This window comes from Daphnia carinata, chromosome 8, assembly GCF_022539665.2.
Source record: "Daphnia carinata strain CSIRO-1 chromosome 8, CSIRO_AGI_Dcar_HiC_V3, whole genome shotgun sequence".
In the NCBI taxonomy this organism is placed as follows: domain Eukaryota; kingdom Metazoa; phylum Arthropoda; class Branchiopoda; order Diplostraca; family Daphniidae; genus Daphnia; species Daphnia carinata.
Window position 1 is genome coordinate 6,875,028 of NC_081338.1, and position 19,621 is coordinate 6,894,648.

At 40.4% G+C, this 19,621-nt stretch overlaps 1 protein-coding gene and 3 long non-coding RNA genes across 7 annotated transcripts; 1 reads left to right on the forward strand and 3 right to left on the reverse strand.

The window, feature by feature from the left end:
* Window positions 1–1,207: 1,207 nt before the first annotated feature.
* LOC130700544 (uncharacterized) lies at window positions 1,208–2,297 on the forward strand. Its single transcript, XR_009003831.2, has 3 exons — window positions 1,208–1,290; window positions 1,354–1,536; window positions 1,608–2,297. It is a non-coding gene; the product is annotated as an uncharacterized LOC130700544 (long non-coding RNA).
* Window positions 2,298–3,404: 1,107 nt separating this feature from the next.
* Window positions 3,405–5,034, reverse strand: LOC130700536 (uncharacterized). The gene is made up of 5 exons (XR_009421542.1): window positions 4,777–5,034; window positions 4,523–4,706; window positions 4,361–4,460; window positions 4,115–4,297; window positions 3,405–4,043 (listed from the first exon to the last, which is right to left on the reverse strand). It is a non-coding gene; the product is annotated as an uncharacterized LOC130700536 (long non-coding RNA).
* A 5,540-nt stretch (window positions 5,035–10,574) lies between these two features.
* On the reverse strand, window positions 10,575–11,666 carry LOC130700239 (uncharacterized). Its single transcript, XR_009003712.2, has 4 exons — window positions 11,296–11,666; window positions 11,045–11,228; window positions 10,747–10,974; window positions 10,575–10,673 (listed from the first exon to the last, which is right to left on the reverse strand). It is a non-coding gene; the product is annotated as an uncharacterized LOC130700239 (long non-coding RNA).
* A 1,279-nt stretch (window positions 11,667–12,945) lies between these two features.
* On the reverse strand, window positions 12,946–19,519 carry LOC130700225 (ras-specific guanine nucleotide-releasing factor RalGPS1-like). 4 transcript variants are annotated; one of them, XM_059496597.1, is made up of 9 exons: window positions 19,377–19,519; window positions 17,216–17,465; window positions 16,829–17,151; window positions 16,484–16,619; window positions 15,498–16,399; window positions 15,222–15,290; window positions 14,652–14,909; window positions 14,360–14,554; window positions 12,946–14,231 (listed from the first exon to the last, which is right to left on the reverse strand). In XM_059496597.1, exons 2-9 carry the CDS (start codon window positions 17,291–17,293, stop codon window positions 13,982–13,984), a joined length of 2,211 nt encoding a protein of 736 aa, XP_059352580.1. In that variant the 5' UTR covers window positions 17,294–17,465; window positions 19,377–19,519; the 3' UTR covers window positions 12,946–13,981. The 4 variants fall into 4 exon arrangements, with proteins under 4 accessions (XP_059352580.1, XP_059352581.1, XP_057378241.1 ...); XM_059496598.1 differs by lacking the exon at window positions 19,377–19,519 and adding an exon at window positions 17,574–17,662; XM_057522258.2 differs by lacking the exon at window positions 19,377–19,519 and having other exon boundaries at window positions 17,216–17,627.
* Window positions 19,520–19,621: the final 102 nt, after the last annotated feature.

The following is a 19,621-nucleotide window of genomic DNA, read 5'->3' on the forward strand; positions in this document are numbered from 1 at the left end:
CCGGTCGTCAAATGGCGTTATATAGTTAACGGTACCGCGCGAGGAATGCACAATGTATTTCTACCAAACATAGTCCGCCAAACAGTATAGCCATCTAGCGGTTTAAAAGTACTACCGAATATTTGAAACAATGCTAGCGCTCCAGTACGCTACAGCGCTAGCGCGATGCAGCAGAAATATTAGGTGAGCGTATATAGAGAATTAACTAGAAATTTGACCGGGAGATGGCGAGAGCAGTGAACCAGAAAAAAAGCTCGATATTTTTTTAAAATTTTGGGTAAAACGGATTGCCATGTGAATATGGCAATCCGTTTTATATGGCAATCCGTTTTACACAAAAAAAAAAAAAAATTTCGCCAAAAAAAAAAAAAAAGTCACACTTTTTTCTTTTTTTCCGACACGTAGCCATCTACCGCTCAGACTCGTTATTACTGGCGTAGGCAATTTCAGTCCATTGGATGCCATTCGCAGTTAGTTCAGTAGCGTGGATGGAGAGAATAACGCGTGGCTGGAGGAACAATTGAAAGATGGATAACATAATACAACAAAAGGATGGTAAGTATAAACATTATTATATTGGTTTTCAATTATTAATTATTGTTTATTAGATCAAATTATGAAGCTGCAGGCCCAGTTATTGGAACAACACAAAATATTAGATAACAAAGCTAAGGATCGTAGGCCTAACACGTAATGATTCTATTTATTTGCTTTTATTCATTCGTGTTTTGTAGCTCAAATTTTGAGTCTTCAAGCTCAGCTAGGGGAAAAGAACAAATTGGAACGGAACAGTTTCCAAACAGTGAAGGAGGTTTTTCAAAATTCATCTCTAACTGAACATGAGGATGAGTTGGCATTAGGTGAACACAGCCAGGTACCTAAAGTTTTCAAATAAGAATTCAAAATAAGTATAGAATTTTAAAAAACAATTATTTATTGCTTAGTTATTCAGTCCACCACATGACAGTGTGTTAAATTTAAATTCTGTTAGTGCTGCACTAAAAGAATCGTTAGTAATAAGCTCATGCAGTGAAGGAACTGAACAATTGTGGGAACGTATTTGGGCCGAAAATGGGTGTGGTACAGAAACCCAGAAATGGCACAAGTTCAACATGAAACATGGATTAGGTACTTTTCGGTTTTTTGTCTATCGAAAAAGTATTTTTAATGCTATTATTTTGCATTCACAGATTTTAACAGGGGATCAAATCAAGTCTGGAAGTGTTACAGGATGGAAGAGTGAGCCTACAGATGAAAAAACACTGAGAGTGCATTACCGTAAGGTGTGAGGTAAATTAATAGAGTAATGCAAATTGCCTAAGGAGAAGTACCATCTTGTGTTAATGAATCCAGTACAACAGCAATCCTTTATAGTTCTGTCACAGCTAGAAGCCTCAAATAATTCTGCTTCTCTGTCTAAAGAACAACTTGTCCTTTATGTTCAGAGTGTTGGGGAAACTGGGTACTTAAATGGCCCTAAAGATGTTTTAATTTTGCTGCTATTGCAGAGATGAACATCATACATGGACTCTTTAGGTATGAAAGGATTTTTCTTCAAATAATTTTGAATTTATGACGAAGAATTTCTCCTCCTTTTTGCCAACCAGGTCTTATCTACCAAAAAAAATTTTATCCAATAGGAAAGGATTTTCATGTACTGGGAACACAATTATCAACAATGCAACATTCTACAGGTGCTAGTTTATCATTCAAGAGCCTTATACAATGAAGTTAATCTGCAATTTGTATGTCCTTTCCCAAGCTTCCACCAGAAGTTGAATCTATGAGTCATGTAAGTTCCATGATCAACAATTGATGTGTTTAACGGTGTTGTTTTTCTTTTCTCAATATAGGTTAATAGTAACATTGGATCTGAAAAGATTCTTGGTTGGGGCAAGACACTGAATAAATTGTATTGATTGGATGGATGACATGACATTGCTATACTTAATTCGGATTCCCCAGACGGTATTTGATATTAAAAAAATTGAAGTGCATATCTGGGCTCCCTTCTTTTCTGAAGCCCCGTTTCCCCTTGACTCATAATAAGCCCGTAGGGGGTCATGCCCCTACTGTACGGTATATATAAAAACAACATATACCGAGGTTTGGAGGGCTCTGGCCGGAAAGGGGACGTGGGGTGCCGCTTCGTCCGATGATGTGTTCACGGAGGGTGACGTGGCTGCCCACAAATCCGAACTAAAGGTTAATCGCTCCTGTAAAAATGTTCCAAATCTTCAGCTCTTCTTCCGGCTTCTCTTAGCCAATCACCGGGTAATCTCCCCGGTGGGTCAACAAGGCAGTGTCTCCCCCTGCCTGGGTTGACGGCAACTTTTGAAAGGGCTATTGTGCCTTTTTAAAGTTGCAAAAATAATTGTAATGTGCAGAGAATTGTCAATAAAATTTTTTTTATAAAATATTTTTTGCAAAATTCGTTTCTTTCATTGTCTGTATTCGCTGTGTTCACACGTTACCCTTTTTATATTTAGCTTGCTTAATTCACCTTTATTGTTTTTGTCACCTTTGATGGTAAGCATTGTTTCCATTGGTTTATCGTTTATCTGTAAGTATTATTTATTACACTCTTTGAATTCTTCATCTTAGATTCAAGGAACAATCTGGATATTTTATGAAGTAATTTTGTATTTTGTTTTACTCGTATGGGAACCGATCCCCAGACATTCAGCGTGCAACGCCGATGCTCTAACATTGAGCCACGAGATATATTTAAATTTTTTATTATCGCATATATATGTTATCGTCTAGGATGTTTATGCAGTCTTTCACAACTATATGTTTATCTTTCTATTGCTTCCATAAGGTTCTTAGCTCTGTGGTAGAGCTTTTATCTGCGATACCTGTTACCCTGGGTTCAAACCTCAGTAGATGTGTAAAAATGAAGTAGAATAATGTAGAAGAGTATATTGCAGAATTGCATTTCAGTTTTATTCTAAGTGTAAATGCAAGTCCACAAGTGACTAGAAAAAAAAGCCAACTTAAAATCATATCATTCGTGGCTCATTGGTAGAGCATCGGCGAGATATGCCGAACAACCAGGGTTCGATCCCTGGATAATAATATAATGCTTACAGATAAACGATAAAACAATACCCGTCACCTTACCATCAAATGTGACAAAAACAAATAAAGCAAAGCCAAAAAAAAAAAAAAATAAATGCAATGTGTGAACAAAACTAACACAGACAATGAAAGAAACGAATTTTGCAAAAAATATTTTATAAAAAAATTTTATTGACAATTCTCTGCACATTACAATTATTTTTGCAACTTTAAAAAGGCACAATAGCCCTTTCAAAAGTTGCCGTCAACCCAGGCAGGGGGAGACACTGCCTTGTTGACCCACCGGGGAGATTACCCGGTGATTGGCTAAGAGAAGCCGGAAGAAGAGCTGAAGATTTGGAACATTTTTACAGGAGCGATTAACCTTTAGTTCGGATTTGTGGGCAGCCACGTCACCCTCCGTGAACACATCATCGGACGAAGCGGCACCCCACGTCCCCTTTCCGGCCAGAGCCCTCCAAACCTCGGTATATGTTGTTTTTATATATACCGTACAGTAGGGGCATGACCCCCTACGGGCTTATTATGAGTCAAGGGGAAACGGGGCTTCAGAAAAGAAGGGAGCCCAGATATGCACTTCAATTTTTTTAATATCAAATACCGTCTGGGGAATCCGAATTAAGTATAGCAATGTCATGTCATCCATCCAATCAATACAATTTATTCAGTGTCTTGCCCCAACCAAGAATCTTTTCAGATCCAATGTTACTATTAACCTATATTGAGAAAAGAAAAACAACACCGTTAAACACATCAATTGTTGATCATGGAACTTACATGACTCATAGATTCAACTTCTGGTGGAAGCTTGGGAAAGGACATACAAATTGCAGATTAACTTCATTGTATAAGGCTCTTGAATGATAAACTAGCACCTGTAGAATGTTGCATTGTTGATAGTTGTGTTCCCAGTACATGAAAATCCTTTCCTATTGGATAAAATTTTTTTTGGTAGATAAGACCTGGTTGGCAAAAAGGAGGAGAAATTCTTCGTCATAAATTCAAAATTATTTGAAGAAAAATCCTTTCATACCTAAAGAGTCCATGTATGATGTTCATCTCTGCAATAGCAGCAAAATTAAAACATCTTTAGGGCCATTTAAGTACCCAGTTTCCCCAACACTCTGAACATAAAGGACAAGTTGTTCTTTAGACAGAGAAGCAGAATTATTTGAGGCTTCTAGCTGTGACAGAACTATAAAGGATTGCTGTTGTACTGGATTCATTAACACAAGATGGTACTTCTCCTTAGGCAATTTGCATTACTCTATTAATTTACCTCACACCTTACGGTAATGCACTCTCAGTGTTTTTTCATCTGTAGGCTCACTCTTCCATCCTGTAACACTTCCAGACTTGATTTGATCCCCCGTTAAAATCTGTGAATGCAAAATAATAGCATTAAAAATACTTTTTCGATAGACAAAAAACCGAAAAGTACCTAATCCATGTTTCATGTTGAACTTGTGCCATTTCTGGGTTTCTGTACCACACCCATTTTCGGCCCAAATACGTTCCCACAATTGTTCAGTTCCTTCACTGCATGAGCTTATTACTAACGATTCTTTTAGTGCAGCACTAACAGAATTTAAATTTAACACACTGTCATGTGGTGGACTGAATAACTAAGCAATAAATAATTGTTTTTTAAAATTCTATACTTATTTTGAATTCTTATTTGAAAACTTTAGGTACCTGGCTGTGTTCACCTAATGCCAACTCATCCTCATGTTCAGTTAGAGATGAATTTTGAAAAACCTCCTTCACTGTTTGGAAACTGTTCCGTTCCAATTTGTTCTTTTCCCCTAGCTGAGCTTGAAGACTCAAAATTTGAGCTACAAAACACGAATGAATAAAAGCAAATAAATAGAATCATTACGTGTTAGGCCTACGATCCTTAGCTTTGTTATCTAATATTTTGTGTTGTTCCAATAACTGGGCCTGCAGCTTCATAATTTGATCTAATAAACAATAATTAATAATTGAAAACCAATATAATAATGTTTATACTTACCATATTTTTGTTTTATTATCTTATCCATTTTTCAATTGTTCCTCCAGCCACGCGTTGTTCTCCAGCCACGCTACTCAATTAACTGCTAATGGGATACAATTAACTCAAATTGCTTATATGCCTGTAATAACGAAACCGACTGATAGATGGCTACGGGTAGAAAAAAGAGAAAAAAGTGCGATTTTTTTTTTTTTCCGCCATTTTTTTTTTTTTTTTATGTAAAATGGATTGCCATAGTTTTACATTAAAAAAAAAAAATGTCGGAAAAAAAAATCGCACTATTTTCTTTTTTTCCGACACGTAGCCATCTACCGCTCAGACTCATTATTACTGGCGTAGGCAATTTCAGTCCATTGGATGCCATTCGCAGTTAGTTCAGTAGCGTGGATGGAGAATGACGCGTGGCTGGAGGAACAATTGAAAAATGGATAAGATAATACAACAGAAGGATGGTAAGTATAAACATTATTATATTTGTTTTCAATTATTAATTATTGTTTATTAGATCAAATTATGGACCTGCAGGCTCAATTATTGCAACAGCACAAATATTAGATAACAGCAAAGCTAAGGATGGTAAGGCCTAATACATAATGATTCTATTTATTTGCTTTTATTCATTTGTGTTTTGTAGCTCAAATGTTGAGTCTACAAGCTCAGCTAGGAGAAAAGAACAAATTGGAACAGAACAGTTTCCAAACAGTGAAGGAGAGGTTTTTCCAAACTCATCCCTAACTGAACATGAGGATGAATTGGCATTAGATGAACACAGTCAGGTACCTAAACTTTTCAAATAAGAATTCAAAATAAGTATAGAATTTTAACAAACAATTATTTATTGTTTAGTTATTCAGTCTACCACCTGACAGTGTGTTAAAGTTAAATTCTGTTAGTGCTGCACTAAAAGAATTGTTTATTAGCTAGAAGTTAGTAGTAGTAGTTAATTAACTAAAATATCCTTTGTTACAGAAAAGAATTTTCCAAATGCCAAGCCCATAGAGATGGTATACATATTTCAATTGAAAACTGTCTGTATTGTGAAAAGGATATGGATATTTTGGTCCAGCCCTCACTCGTGGTGTGTTCAAAGTGAACAGCATGGTAATGTTCACATTGAAAATGTAATCCACATCTCCTATGTTATGGTATTTGTATCTTTCAAATTGAACCACAAAGATAGGTTTCTCATCTTTTCTGTGGCCCTGTTTTACCTTGATCTGAATTTTCTTTTTCATTCCAGGTTTCATGATGAAATTTTGCAGCTACCCGTAAAAGATGCCCAGCAGTTACATTTCCCTGTTTTAGAAATAGAAGACGAAAAGAGAGGCTAGATTTTCGAAGACCGCTACTCACACTACACGGTTATTTGCTGATTCATCCTGAATAGCAAACATTTCTATTTTCATAAGTTAAAGTGCATATCTGGGCTCCCTTCTTTTCTGTGGCCCCGTTTCCCCTAGATTTGTAATAAGCCCGTAGGGGGTCATGCCCCTACTGTGATCAGCAGTAAAGGTTGTGAGTGCGCTGTCCGGAAAGGGGACGTGGGGTTCCTCCTGGCTCGATGATATTTTTTGGAGGGCCTTGGGGCTACTCACAAATCCGAATTAACGGTTAATCGCTCACGTAAAAACTTGTCCGAACATCACTCTTCATCCTTTTCCGGCTTCTCTTAGCCACGCACCGGGTAATCTCCCCGGTGAGTCAACTAAGGTTGGGGGAGACTCTGAGTCTCCTCCTACCTTAGTTGACAAAAAAAAATTTTACATCAATAAAAATAATTTTAAAAAATTTTGAAATTTTTCTAGTCCTATTTTTTTTTTCTCAGGTATCACTTTTCCCCATTATACTACACTTGCATTACCACACTGGGATTCGAACCTCAGACAACTGACATCACAGTCCAGCGCTCCACCACTGAGCCATTAGGTACTGTACGTGTATTATTCTACATAAGAAAGCATATGTACGTATACAGTTGAAACAAGGACTTTTAGGAAGAAATTATCAAGTTTGTAACGCTGTAGATGGCTTAACGGTAAAGCATCGGACTGGTATGTCGGTGGTCTAGGGTTCGATTCCCAAAACAGTTGATAGATATGATGATATAAATACAAACAAAATTCATGTGAAAATAAAGCATTTTATTGTCCCTCCATCCACCCTCAAATCCACCACTAATATTTACATTTTAAAATACAATACAATACATACATACATACATAACTAACTAACAGGCTGGCTGCCACGCCACTACATCTACATTAGCTACGTCGCTATCGGAAGGATAGCGACCAAGGGGGACTTGCCCGCTGACAAGTCCGGGCTGATGTAGTGGTGGAGACCGTTGTGGAAACGCACATCCCGGGTCTCCACCACACATCGACAAAAGGGAGTCCCTACGGGTGCGTTGCCTAATAAGCCTTACGGCCAATCTTGGGCAGAGGCAACTGCTCCACCTCATGGCAGATAGGCCATGAGGCAGAGCAGCGCGGCCCGTCCCTATACAGCTTTAAAAAAAAGGGGATCAATATGGCGTGGCAGCCAGCATGTTAATTAGCACAACAAATTAAACACTACAAGATACAAAGATACCATAAAGAACAGGCGATGACGTGGCGACTACGAGGCGACGGGCGAGGCGAAGACGGGGCGACGGGCGAGGCGAAGACGGGGCGACGGGCGAGGCGAAGACGGGGCGACGGGCGAGGCGAAGACGGGGCGACGGGCGAGGCGAAGACGGGGCGACGGGCGAGGCGAAGACGGGGCGACGGGCGAGGCAAAGGTGGGGCGACGGACGGAGCGAAAAGCCTGGTGAAGAGGGCTGAATAATGTAAATGACAAATATGAAAAAAAACGTGTCACTACATGTGGAATATAAAATTATTGGTGTCAATATAACAGAGACGGTAATTTACCTACACCTGTTGTCTGAATTCTGCAAAACCTGTAGGGCTCGTAATTTTGCTGTAGAAGGTAAAGGCTTGGCAGACCTACAATAGGATATGGAATTTAAAGAAAGGTAATACTAGATAAGCCTCAAACTTAAAATACCAAAAGGGATTGGTTTTCATGTCCATGTCTACCTGTGTTGGTTAAGCGTTGGAAACCAAACAAAGAGGTACACAATCCATTTATCAGATTAAAATTGATTCTGATGACTAGGCAAAGGGGTAGTTGAATTGGACAGTGGTGTGGTGATTCAAGGAATGCACATCGCTGGTGATCTTCTTCTTGGTTAGCATTCTTTCCATTATGAGTTTCACAAGCTAGATCTTGAAGTCAGAATCATGCCAAATGGTATACTAATGGCCACATACAAGTTAAATACCTCTAAATTGAACAATAGAGTAGCACGATGAATGCTAACACCATAGTTTTTTAACAGAGCAATCTTTGACTGTTTGGAATTGGCACTTCACTTCCGAAAACTAAGACAGGGAGTAAAACACTTGATAGATGTTAGTTTTATATAGCTCTCCACTCGGTTCTAACATTTTTAACAAAAACTTTCAAACACAGGTTTCAATGCTCACACCACTGTCACAGGTAAGCAAAACACCATTTTAGAAGCGGGCCAGCGACATCTAGTTTCTTTGTTTACAACCAAAATAAAAGCGAAACAAAAAGGATTTAGGGAACAATTGTTTATTCAAAAACCAATGTATTCCCATGAAAATACATGAATTGGAACGGAAATTTCAAAAGAGTGTCAACTGCGTCTTTTTACAAGCGAACCTGATCAACATCAAACTGTAGTTTTATGATAAACTGATTTTACATGTTTTTGTTTAAAATGGTACTTTCCATCTCTTGCCAGCTGTTTGTCGTATGAATAGTCACACGCACGCACCAAGTTGTTTTTGTGCCTCGCCGGTTAAACAATGAAAATACGAAATTACAAGGTTTAAGAAATAAAGGTATTACTAGGAAATCAAATGGTGGCCATCTAATATGATTAAAAATCAGGAAACAGTAATTTTCATGTAGAAAATAACGATTCGGTATTGCGTATCCCTGTGTGCCCTTTGCGCTAATAGCCATTTAACGACAAACATGACAAGAAATGAACGACATTAGTTTTTTGCGTCAATCGATAACATCGGACCCCGTGAGTTTGGGCAACGGATAAACAGAAACGCCGATTACTTTGAGCGCAAGAACACTGTGCTGGTTTAACGAAATGACGATCTCATTTGCATAGCTGACAATCAGATGCAGTCGTGGATTAACCCGTGGTAGCTCTTTGCCAACATCCTTGATAGCCACAAGTAATCTACGAAATTAGAAAGCAGCCAAACAAAGATACCATCATTCTGCATGCAATTGTTCACTTCTTCGAGGCAATTTCAGTGTAGCTCTGCCCAACAGAATGGGCTTGTACCGACTGATTTCCGTTTTCAGATGGACACATTCACTTGCTGTAAACGTAAGAATCAAGTCTGCAAAACTCACACAATACTAGCTGTAAGCCAGCTGAATGAGTTCGAGTCGCTCGCTTCTAGTCACTAACATGGACGTGTCCCAGTTTTACACATCACCGCGGGACCAGTCGATCGTGTTCTGGCCAGACGGACGGTAGGGCAACGTAACGATGAGACGCGGCAGGCTCTCTTCTGACAAAGTGTCCACCGTATTATCGATCCTACGATAACGGGGTTCCTCATACTGATAGAAGTAGATGTTGTGTACGGGTATCCGATTTGCTCCTTGCATTGAGGAACACCCAAAACAATGCAAAACCAGATGATAAAAGAACCAAATAAAGAAATGTTATACCTTAAATTACCAAACATGGAAGCTCACGTAGCCGACGAGGTTGTGCATAATTTTTGTACTGATTGGCAATAACCATGTCAGACGTTGCACCCATGTTGTCAATGCCTGATATCGTTTTCTTCAGCAGCAAGTTTACAAGTCTTCGACGTAAAGTTAACCGATAAACGGTTTTAAAGCTCCATACCGAAAATGGTTGCAATCAGCTAGGCAGTGAAATTTCTATTTTCCGATCAAGGAAAAAAAAAATAACACCATTTCCTGCAAAAAAACAAACTAACGAGTATTTGCATTTGATTCATGAACAAATCTAAATGAATGCCTTGCTCTATTAAGAATTGATCACATCAAAAAACAAAATTTTCTCACAAAAAATAAGCATTTATAGGTTTTGATTAACTAGCTTCATACTTGTACAAATAGCTATGGCAAAATTAGTTTAATAGAAAAACATGGTAAACCACCATCCATAACTGCTTAATAAGTATTTCTCAGAATAAGTCCAGAACTTACCAAGAATCTGAATCCACCACAAGGCAACATCAAGTTTGGTTTTAACTTTAATGAGAAGTGGAAAAAAGCTGAGCACTAACACCGTAAAAATCCCAAGAGAAATAAGATTAGCTGAAGTATCTCTTCTGATTTCTAACAAACACTTCCAGACTTACTAACTTGCTTACAAGATGGAATCTTCATGACTTGTATGGTTGATTATTTCATATTACAATTTGTCCACTAATAAAAGAGGTAGTTGATTTTTCCAATTTCGCAGACATGGATTGCCACTGGAGGACAAGGTTAGTTTCTTAGATTTTAAGAGAAATATGATTAGCTGATACATTTCTTCGCCATATTTTAAATAAAACTTTCAGCCTTACTAGATCTGTTACTAGTGAAGGGATCTTCACGACCAAAACAACTGAACATTTCGTAATACAATATTTCTCCTCATAAAGAAGGTATTTGACGACAGTACCAGGATGTGCGTTTTTTTTTTTTACTGTTTTTCAACAAATGAACATTGAAGCAAAGGATATAAGTGGCGACTTCTTTTTGATGTGGTCATGGGCCAATCGATTTTCGGAACTTCGAATATCGGTGGATGCCTAACTTTTAACATGTGAATCTCCATAAGTTTGTACCATAACTCGGCATAAATTCAACTTTAAGTGTCACCTAAGGCACCTAAGCTGCAGAATGTGTGAAGTCTTTGCAGAATTTCAACCAACTGATAATGCTAGGCTTAGGCTTATCCTTTTCTGAGGGGGAACACACCACAGTTATGCTTCATTTTTGCAAAGGCCATGAGAGTAGGAAGAATTCTTCAGTAATGCAGTCTCCTTCCACCTGATGAATAAATCTGTCGGGTAAATTCATAAATACATTAGCTTCTGTTGTTAATAAATTAGAAATTTTTCCAGTTTTACAAATTCAAGCAGTAAAGGATGACCAGCAGAAATACTAGTATCTGGGTCATGAACCGACCAATCCTCATTGTGTTTCAGCTGTGATCGAATCAGCACAGCCTAAATGCAATACCCTCTTCTGGCAGGCTTGGAAACCACTTCTGAAATTGAATTTTCTTAATGTAAATTCATGTTTCTATATTTCTGTAAAACCTAACAAAGAAATTAAAAATTTAGGTCCAAGTAAAAACTCCTTTAAATGCACATGGCGTTGAAGCAACGAAGTTTGTGAAAGATCAGTTAACATTTTTCCAATTTAGCAAGTATGGACTGCCACGGAAAGATCAGGTTAGCTTATACTTCGAGTTTCCGAAAATTGTTTCTCAGCTCAATGGAACCTGACAACGAGATATGCATTACTTAACGTATAACATTTTTTCCATTTCAACAGAAGTACCCTCAAAACATACAATGAGAGTTGACTCATATAAACGTTTACCGCAGAACAGTCTAATTAATTGCCGCGATACTAGTCGCTCTACCTTTATTCTTTTTAAATGGAGCTATAATAAGCAAAATTAAGTTTCTGAACCACGTGCTACTCACTTATTGGCCGCCAAAGACAGACAACTTCCTACTTCTTTCTTTTCTAACGGATTGTAGCTAAACAGCAAGCCAGAAAATTTTAGTAAACCTGTCAACTTATGTCGATTTCCAATCGGTGCCCTAGAGTTGACCTGGGGCAATTTTTTGCCTTAAGTATGTTCCAATGGACTGACGGGGCAACTTTTTTTCAGAGCAACTCCGGTTTTTTGTGTTCCAATGGCTGCCCCAAAGTTTTAGAGTTGCCCTAAAACTGCCCTTTCGGGCGCTCACAAAAACTAACTTTTTCAAACCCTGAACGGAGCACTTCCTAGCAGACGAATTTTTTATTTTCTTGCAGACGTATTCCTTGTTGTTAGTAGTGAGTCTTGTTTGTGCTATATTATTTTTTTTACATAACTTAACAACTTAACTTGACAACTTTGATTGTTTGTTAGAACTACAGCAACATTCCCTGCATGATGAAGGGGATGTTCACATTTTCTTTAGTGAACTGTTGCCTGAAGTTGAAAACATTTTGGAATATTTGGTTGGAGTTAGTGTGATAATATTCAGTTGCAGTAATTGTATCTTGCCCTCTTTGTTGAGATGTGTTTTGCCTTTTTAGCAATCGAAGAGGCCTGCAAAGATTATTGATTTTCTATCAGTGACTATCACTCTGCCAAAAATAGATCTGGAGTATTATTGCTGTATATTCATAGTTGAATGAAGTACATGTGGCAAAAATCCAGCTCACTGGGCAAGACACTTCCAAGTTTTTAAAGAAAGAATTTTCTAGTCTCTTCAAAGACTTCTCGTAATACAGAATACCGCTGTATAGCAGTTTTCTGACCTAAATGGACAACAAAGGAGTTACTAGCAAGATAATTTTTGTGTTCAACTTACGTAAATTTTGCCATAACTCAAATTTTCTTCCAGGTTAACCAAATGTAGAGAAAAAAGTTTAGATCGCGACGCCCTTGTAACAGAACATATTCCATTGATCTCCAACAGTTCATTGTCGTGGGAGGTGAAAAAAAAAATGAAAAGTGAAACAAATGTCATATGAAGGTAAACAGGCATAATGTGTACGGGAACGAGAATTATTTTCATGTATTCGCAAGTTTCGAGAACAAGATTTTTTTTTTTTCGGATGCTACATTTTGAACCGCTCCTTCGAAATCCGCTTTCAATTATTTCCTGGTGATGGTGGATAGACGAAACGACTTTGTTCCGCCATTCTCCTTTTTATAAAAATCCAAGTTAGACTAGAACGTAGAGGAGCAAACGGGAAATGAGAAGGGCAAGACTAAGGAAACAGACGTCGACAAAGCCGAGAGAAAAAACACAACGAATGCAAAAAAAAAACGTGTTATAAGAAAAGGCAACACCACATCCGTGCTGCTACTGTTTTAATTCGGTGATGCCTGCGGTGTCTTGAACGGAAGAGGCAGGGGGGAGAGAGCGAATTGATCCAATAACGAGAGATTCCGCTCACACGACTACAGCATGTGTGACTTTAACAAGGACAAAAACGTAGTAATAACAGCAATCATCTTAAAGGGGAATCGATTGAGCTTCAAATATGACGACCAGTAGGAAGAGGAGGAGAGGCGTGCCGGGCAGAAGGCTGGATTATTATTTGTCTTTCTTCTCTCTTTTACTACACACACCAAAAAAAGAAAGCAGCTGTGTGATAGGAGTGAGCCAAATGGACGAAAAAAAAATTACCTATACACGTGGGATTACAAGAATTACATAACTGATGAGAAGAAAAACATTCACACACCCAAAAAGGAAAAAAAAAATGGTCAGTCACTTTCCAGTGAAGGAACTGACGGGATGGCAAATAAGAGTGAGGAGCTATCTTTCACCCCCCAACGAAACATCTTGGGCAAAGGTCCAAATATTGTCGATTATCATTTCCTTTCGATATAAACCTCTATCCAGCATTGAGTATCATCTTGTGTTTCACGATGACCAACGTCCAAGGCGAGTAGTTTTGAGTTGGAACACGGCCGGGCGATGAACGGAAATAGTTCAAAACCATGTTGGCATTGAAAAATGTGCCATACCCTTCCGAACGCAGCTGCGTGCAGCTGTCAAGTGGACGGACGAAAAAGACTCATTCAAACGACATGAGATTCTCGGCGTCGTCTGAATTCTCGGCCGGCGATTCGATGGCCAACGTCAACAAATTGAGCCAATCTTCGATGGCGTCCGGACAGACGATGCGAAGTTTGTAGGCGTCGCCCTTGATGGTGTTGGTCAGTAAGAGAGAGTCCGGATGGCGGGGACTGTGGTGCCGGGCCACCGACCAGCCCGTTATGGAAACGGCTTTAAAGGGCCGTCGTCGGAAATCCGATCGGTCCGACCTGCCGTCAAAGAGAAATATTGTTGTATTTTATTTATAATATTTTTTCGTATTTAAAAGAAAAAATCAAATAACAAGGTCAGCACACCAAACAAATACAAAAAATTATAAAAACGCTCATTTGCCTACCCTCGGAGGTGTTTAGGTTGATAAAAGAGGAGGTTGGAGCCGGAAAGCTGGATCCAGTACCTCTGCCACGCGCTGACGGCCGGACGGCGTCCATCTTTTAAAACGGCTTTCTTACGAACGCATCCCTGGATGCAGCAACAGCGGATGGGCGGAGGGGGCAAAGGCGAATCCAGTCCGCTGAGAGAGTGATCCGAACTAGAAATTAAATAAATATATATATATATATTCACACACAGTCATTGGCAAGGATCTTTAAAAAAATAATAATGTGGAATGCCAGAATCAATATTACCCTTGAACGGAATGATTGTCGTTGTTGTTGGAAGGAGAAGGGTCCAGCTCGCCGTGGAGTGAGTGACGAGGCGAAGAATTCATCCCACACGAGGGCGTCGACGTCGTAGTGGTCGACTCCTCCTGGACGCTGTCGTCGATCAGATTGCGAAGCGTCGAATCAAAGCCGTGGTTGGCCAGGGAATGCCGCCAGACGCCGCTGCCAGCTTCGTTCTCTTTCAGATAGGACGGCGCGTGATTCGATCCATTCCGGAAGATGCTTTAGTGAATAAAAAAAAAGGCGGACAAAGGATATCCAAACGATAGTTAGTGCCCAGCGACTGGAACATACTGGGCATCAACGAACACTAACACATACATACACACACACAAACACAAACACCAGACTGCAACTAAATAAATAAATATCAAATACGCTGACTGAAAATGTTTGGGATAGGTAGTGCAATAAGACGGCCCATACACAACCACAAGACGGAATAGTGCTTTAAAAAAAATAAATAATAAAACAGGGGAAGAGGGGGTAGGTGGAGCATTCCGTTGTGTGGCAAATGGACAACCCAAAACTCACGAAGAATCGGCCGACGCTGCCGTAAAGGGCTGACGATAGGCGCTTCGGGGTAAGCTGGCGCTCCTCAATCTTTTAAATGTTCGCCAATATAAACAATTAGATTAATCACTAAGGTTACGGATTTCATCTTAACAATAGACGGATTATTAGTATTGTTGACACTACTCTTATGCGTTCCATAAATATATGACGTCATTCAAATATTACCACGGACTAAAATCATTTAAAGGAAAAGGTTCTTTTTTAACACGGTAGTTTCAAACGATAGATACGTACTTTGTACCCAAGCTTCTAGATTTGGTGTGCCCAGGGACGAATTTGACGCCGTGTCCAGCACTGGAACCGTCAGATGTCCCTGCGCTTTTGCGGACCGAAGCCGCCTTCTTTGGCGACACGTTCAATTGTCCCATGGCCGTTTTGACGTCGTAAAACGATTCTTTGGATCCGGTCGAGCTCGGCGGCGTCGTCGGTTCCAGTTTCAGCGACAACTTGTACTGGTCGTCTTCCAGGAGCTTCTGCAACTCCTCAATGTACTTGGCCGAGCGCAGGTACTCCATGACGTGGTTCTTGACGGGCAGGAACGAATAGTCCGACTGTTGGTAGTTGGCCAGGATGCGGAGCAGGTTGTTCATCTGCAGCTGGCGCCTCTGCGACTCGAGGCCGCCGTGGTGCGGATGGGCCACGTCGATGAAATTGACGTCGGAGAGGAAGAGGCCCAGGTAAGGGACGCAAGGCAGCTTGAGCGAGTCCATGTGCTGGCGCAGCTTCTCAGAGTTGTTGTGGTCGGAGAAGAGGTCGGCCAGCCGTTCCAGCAGCTGGACATCCTTCTTGGTGACGGCGGCCCACGTCTTTTGCAGGCGGTAAATGGGGGCGCTCCGCAAGGCGCTGACGACGGCCATCAGCGTGTGCAGGTTGTTGAGTTCGTGCAGTTTCTTGGCGATGCGGATGAAATGCGAGACGACTTCGGCCCGCGGCCGCACGTTCGCCTCGTTGAGTATTTCCTGGACGGCCCAGAAACTCACGTGATTGAAATGGCGCGTCATGGCCACCACGTTGGGCGCCAGCTCCAGTTTGTTGCTCTTGCACCAGCCGCAAGACGTCAATTCTTCCGGCTGGATGTTCTGAAAGATGGGCACGACCAGCAGCGTCAACTGGGCCGCCACGCTCTCGGCGTTCACCTATTAGACACGGAGATCAAAACAATTAGAAATCGCTAAACCATAAAAAAAAATAACAATGTGATGTTTATGTTATGTTTATACATTCACGATAGATTGTACGGGACAGTCGGCATGGCGTTCCATCGCTGAGCCATCGACGCACAGCATAACCGACAGACCGGACCGAGCGCTGGCTGGCAAGCTGCTTGATTTGGCGCCCGCTGAGCGAGGCAGCGAACTGACGATTCGACACACAAAACATAAAGGGAAGAGGGAAAAAGTACATCGAAAAAAGAAAAACAAGACATTAAATCAACAGACTGTTACGAACGTAGAGGTTTGTTTCAATAACAAACGCCAACGAGACAAATTGGATGGGTGGATCCATCCTGTTTCGATGCGGGGAAAAAGGACGTTAGAGTCCAAAACGATCTGACGTATGCTTACTGGTGTAACATGTAAGGTGTTGGTTGGGCAGGGCTGGCTCCACGTCGGCTAGAACGTCGCTGTTGTTGATCCACTTCGCACTGACGTTGGTTCGATCCGGCACGTACAAACGCGTCCCCATTGCCATCCACTTCATCCTGCGGTTCAGGTGACTCTTTCCGCGAGCCGAGACAATGCGAACGGAAAGCTGAAGTTGATCGACGTGATGACGATTGTTGGTGAAAAAGCCGTACGGGCGGAGAGTCACTGGACGACGTGCCCGATTCGGGACTGCCTCGACCCTCGCTCGAATTCCTTTTCCATTTGTCTCGATCGGGCGATCCCTGATTGAAGAAAATGCTTGAAATACACATCGTGTACCGTAACGAATCAATGATTTTTAGTTACCTGAGCGAGTCTGTATGCGGCGATGCTATCTGAAGACAAATCGCGTGGTATTTCGGAATATTTCATTTTGGCCATCATCTTTTTATTTGATTTCTTTTTAGTTTCCGCTTTATTTTGGTCGTCGATCCGGATGCAACGGCTCTTCTAATTGAACTCCTAAAAAATGGAGAGAGGAAGCACTCAATCACGCTCCATTACCAAACCGGAACCCCCAATGATGACGGCCGCTACAAGCCCCCGAAAACGCAATCTGTAAATCAGTAAAAAATAAAATAAAATAAAAAACTAAACAGCAACGATATAAAATGGTTGTAGACACGCTTCAACGCGACAGTTCTTGAACAAAATTCTCGTTTACTGAAGCAAAGAACCCGATTTGCGTGCGTGAGTAACAAGAAGTGGGATCGAGTGAAACGAGATCACCTAAAATACGAGGTTTGCTTCGAAATCAGGAATGAGGAGAACGAAAAAAAAAAAAAAAAAAAAAAAACACACTGACGCATGCACTCTCATGGTTTCGTTTACAACGTTCGAAATGGATTCCACGACTGAATTACGTCACTCCCACATACCGGCTGCTTTCCTGCATCCTCTTGATTATAATTTGTTTCTCCTTTTTTAATTCCCATATCTGCACTGGCGCCAAAAGGATGTTTATGACTAGATAAGAAATAGCTTTTCTTTTTTTCTTGTCTTGTTGTTGTTGTTGTTGATAATTTCGGGGTGAAGAGGATCATAAAATTTATTGGCCATATATCTTCGAATTCGCACGTAGCGTGTTGCCATAGTTACTATCTCATTCAGATGATGCACGTTCTCGACTCGTCTTGACGTAGAAGATTCTCAGACACTTTAGTGATTCGAATGGTACTTTAGAAAATGGATTCGGAATTTCGGTTACGACGATTTTGAGCGTACGACTGATTTCAGGAAAGTCATTGACCCTTCTTTCTAAAGACAATGTGCTCGGATGGTTGATCGACTTGTTTACATTCAGTTCTACGGTACAGAAGCCGTAGTCAAATGGTTCCCGTTGATAAGCGACGTAGCAGTTTGAAGAATCAAGTAAATAGCTAGATAAATTGAAGATATTCGATACTTGCACGCACAGCTAAAAATAATATTGATAGCTAGCCAAGCATTAAACGGTCGTTTCCAAACATAGACGACAAACATCGCAATTCAATTTTATCAAGAACGCTGCGGTTGGCAATACGTAGTACAGGACGTTTGATCCGTAAATATCGTCGGTTCCATGGAAACTGCAAGTTCCATGGTTACGTGACAATTCGAAGCTTGTTAGTTTTTAGTACCTCAAATTTTCTTTGTTCTTTTTTTTTTTAAGTGAACGTTTATCACGCAGCATTACGACTTGCACCAAAACAAAAGTAATAGAGAATTGCGAGAATCTTTGATCCTCAAGGCACGTAGCCCAGACTCGATTAACATGAACAACAAGCTTGCTGAGTTAAACCATCGTAACACGACTTCTTTTTTCGTGTTTGAGCAACGTGTGGTAACACAGCTTTTTGTGTTGTTTGTGCACGCGTCCAATAAACAAACGAAAGTTAAGTTATCAACAGCGGTTTCTATATCTTTCGTAAATGCATTCGCATTTTTCCGTCAAGTTGCCCAACAACTTTCTCTCTACCGTTACCGCCATGTGCTGCTGACATTCGTTGGACAAAACGCGACACTTAAGCTGTTAACTTTCGTCTGATATTTCAACGCAAGCTTCGCCAAACTGAACTACTGAAAAATTTATAATGTTAAAATTGCATCACAGTATTTTGGCTTTGTTCAAGTAAAACATGTTGCAGTTAATATTACAGTTGTCTGTGTCGTAGGTATCATGCTCAACTGCAGTATTTGATCAATCCAGAATGTTTACCACACACTTGTCTTATCAATACATGATAATTGAAGAATGCTATGGGCTTGGATAAATTCTGTCGGTGAGGCAGTGGTAAGTGGTCTTGACAGTGGTGGCAAGCATGTTGATGAGCACATCGACAGTTAGCTGAGAATGGTATGGGAAAACACATGAGTCAACTGTTGATCAAGTAGCCATCAGACAGTAGCTTACACGGTGTGACCACAAGAGAACTGAGGAAGAAGGAAGGCATCATAATGACGAGAATTTTGGTAAAATCAAACATACCATCAACAGTCCAGCAGGATGAGATGCAGACAAAGAAGCTCCAAACGTCGAAAGTCGAAACAAGTCAGAATAAACGGTCTTCAGTTTGAAGGAAATGTTAAAATTACTGGGGTAACTCGAGCTGGCGTCAAATTACTCAGTTTTCCCGAGTGCTTCAGAGGGGAAGGGGAAAGAGAGGTTGGTGGTGGTATTGAACGATGACGGTTCTTGTGGACAGCAAAATTTTGTGAACTCAACAAGGTGCG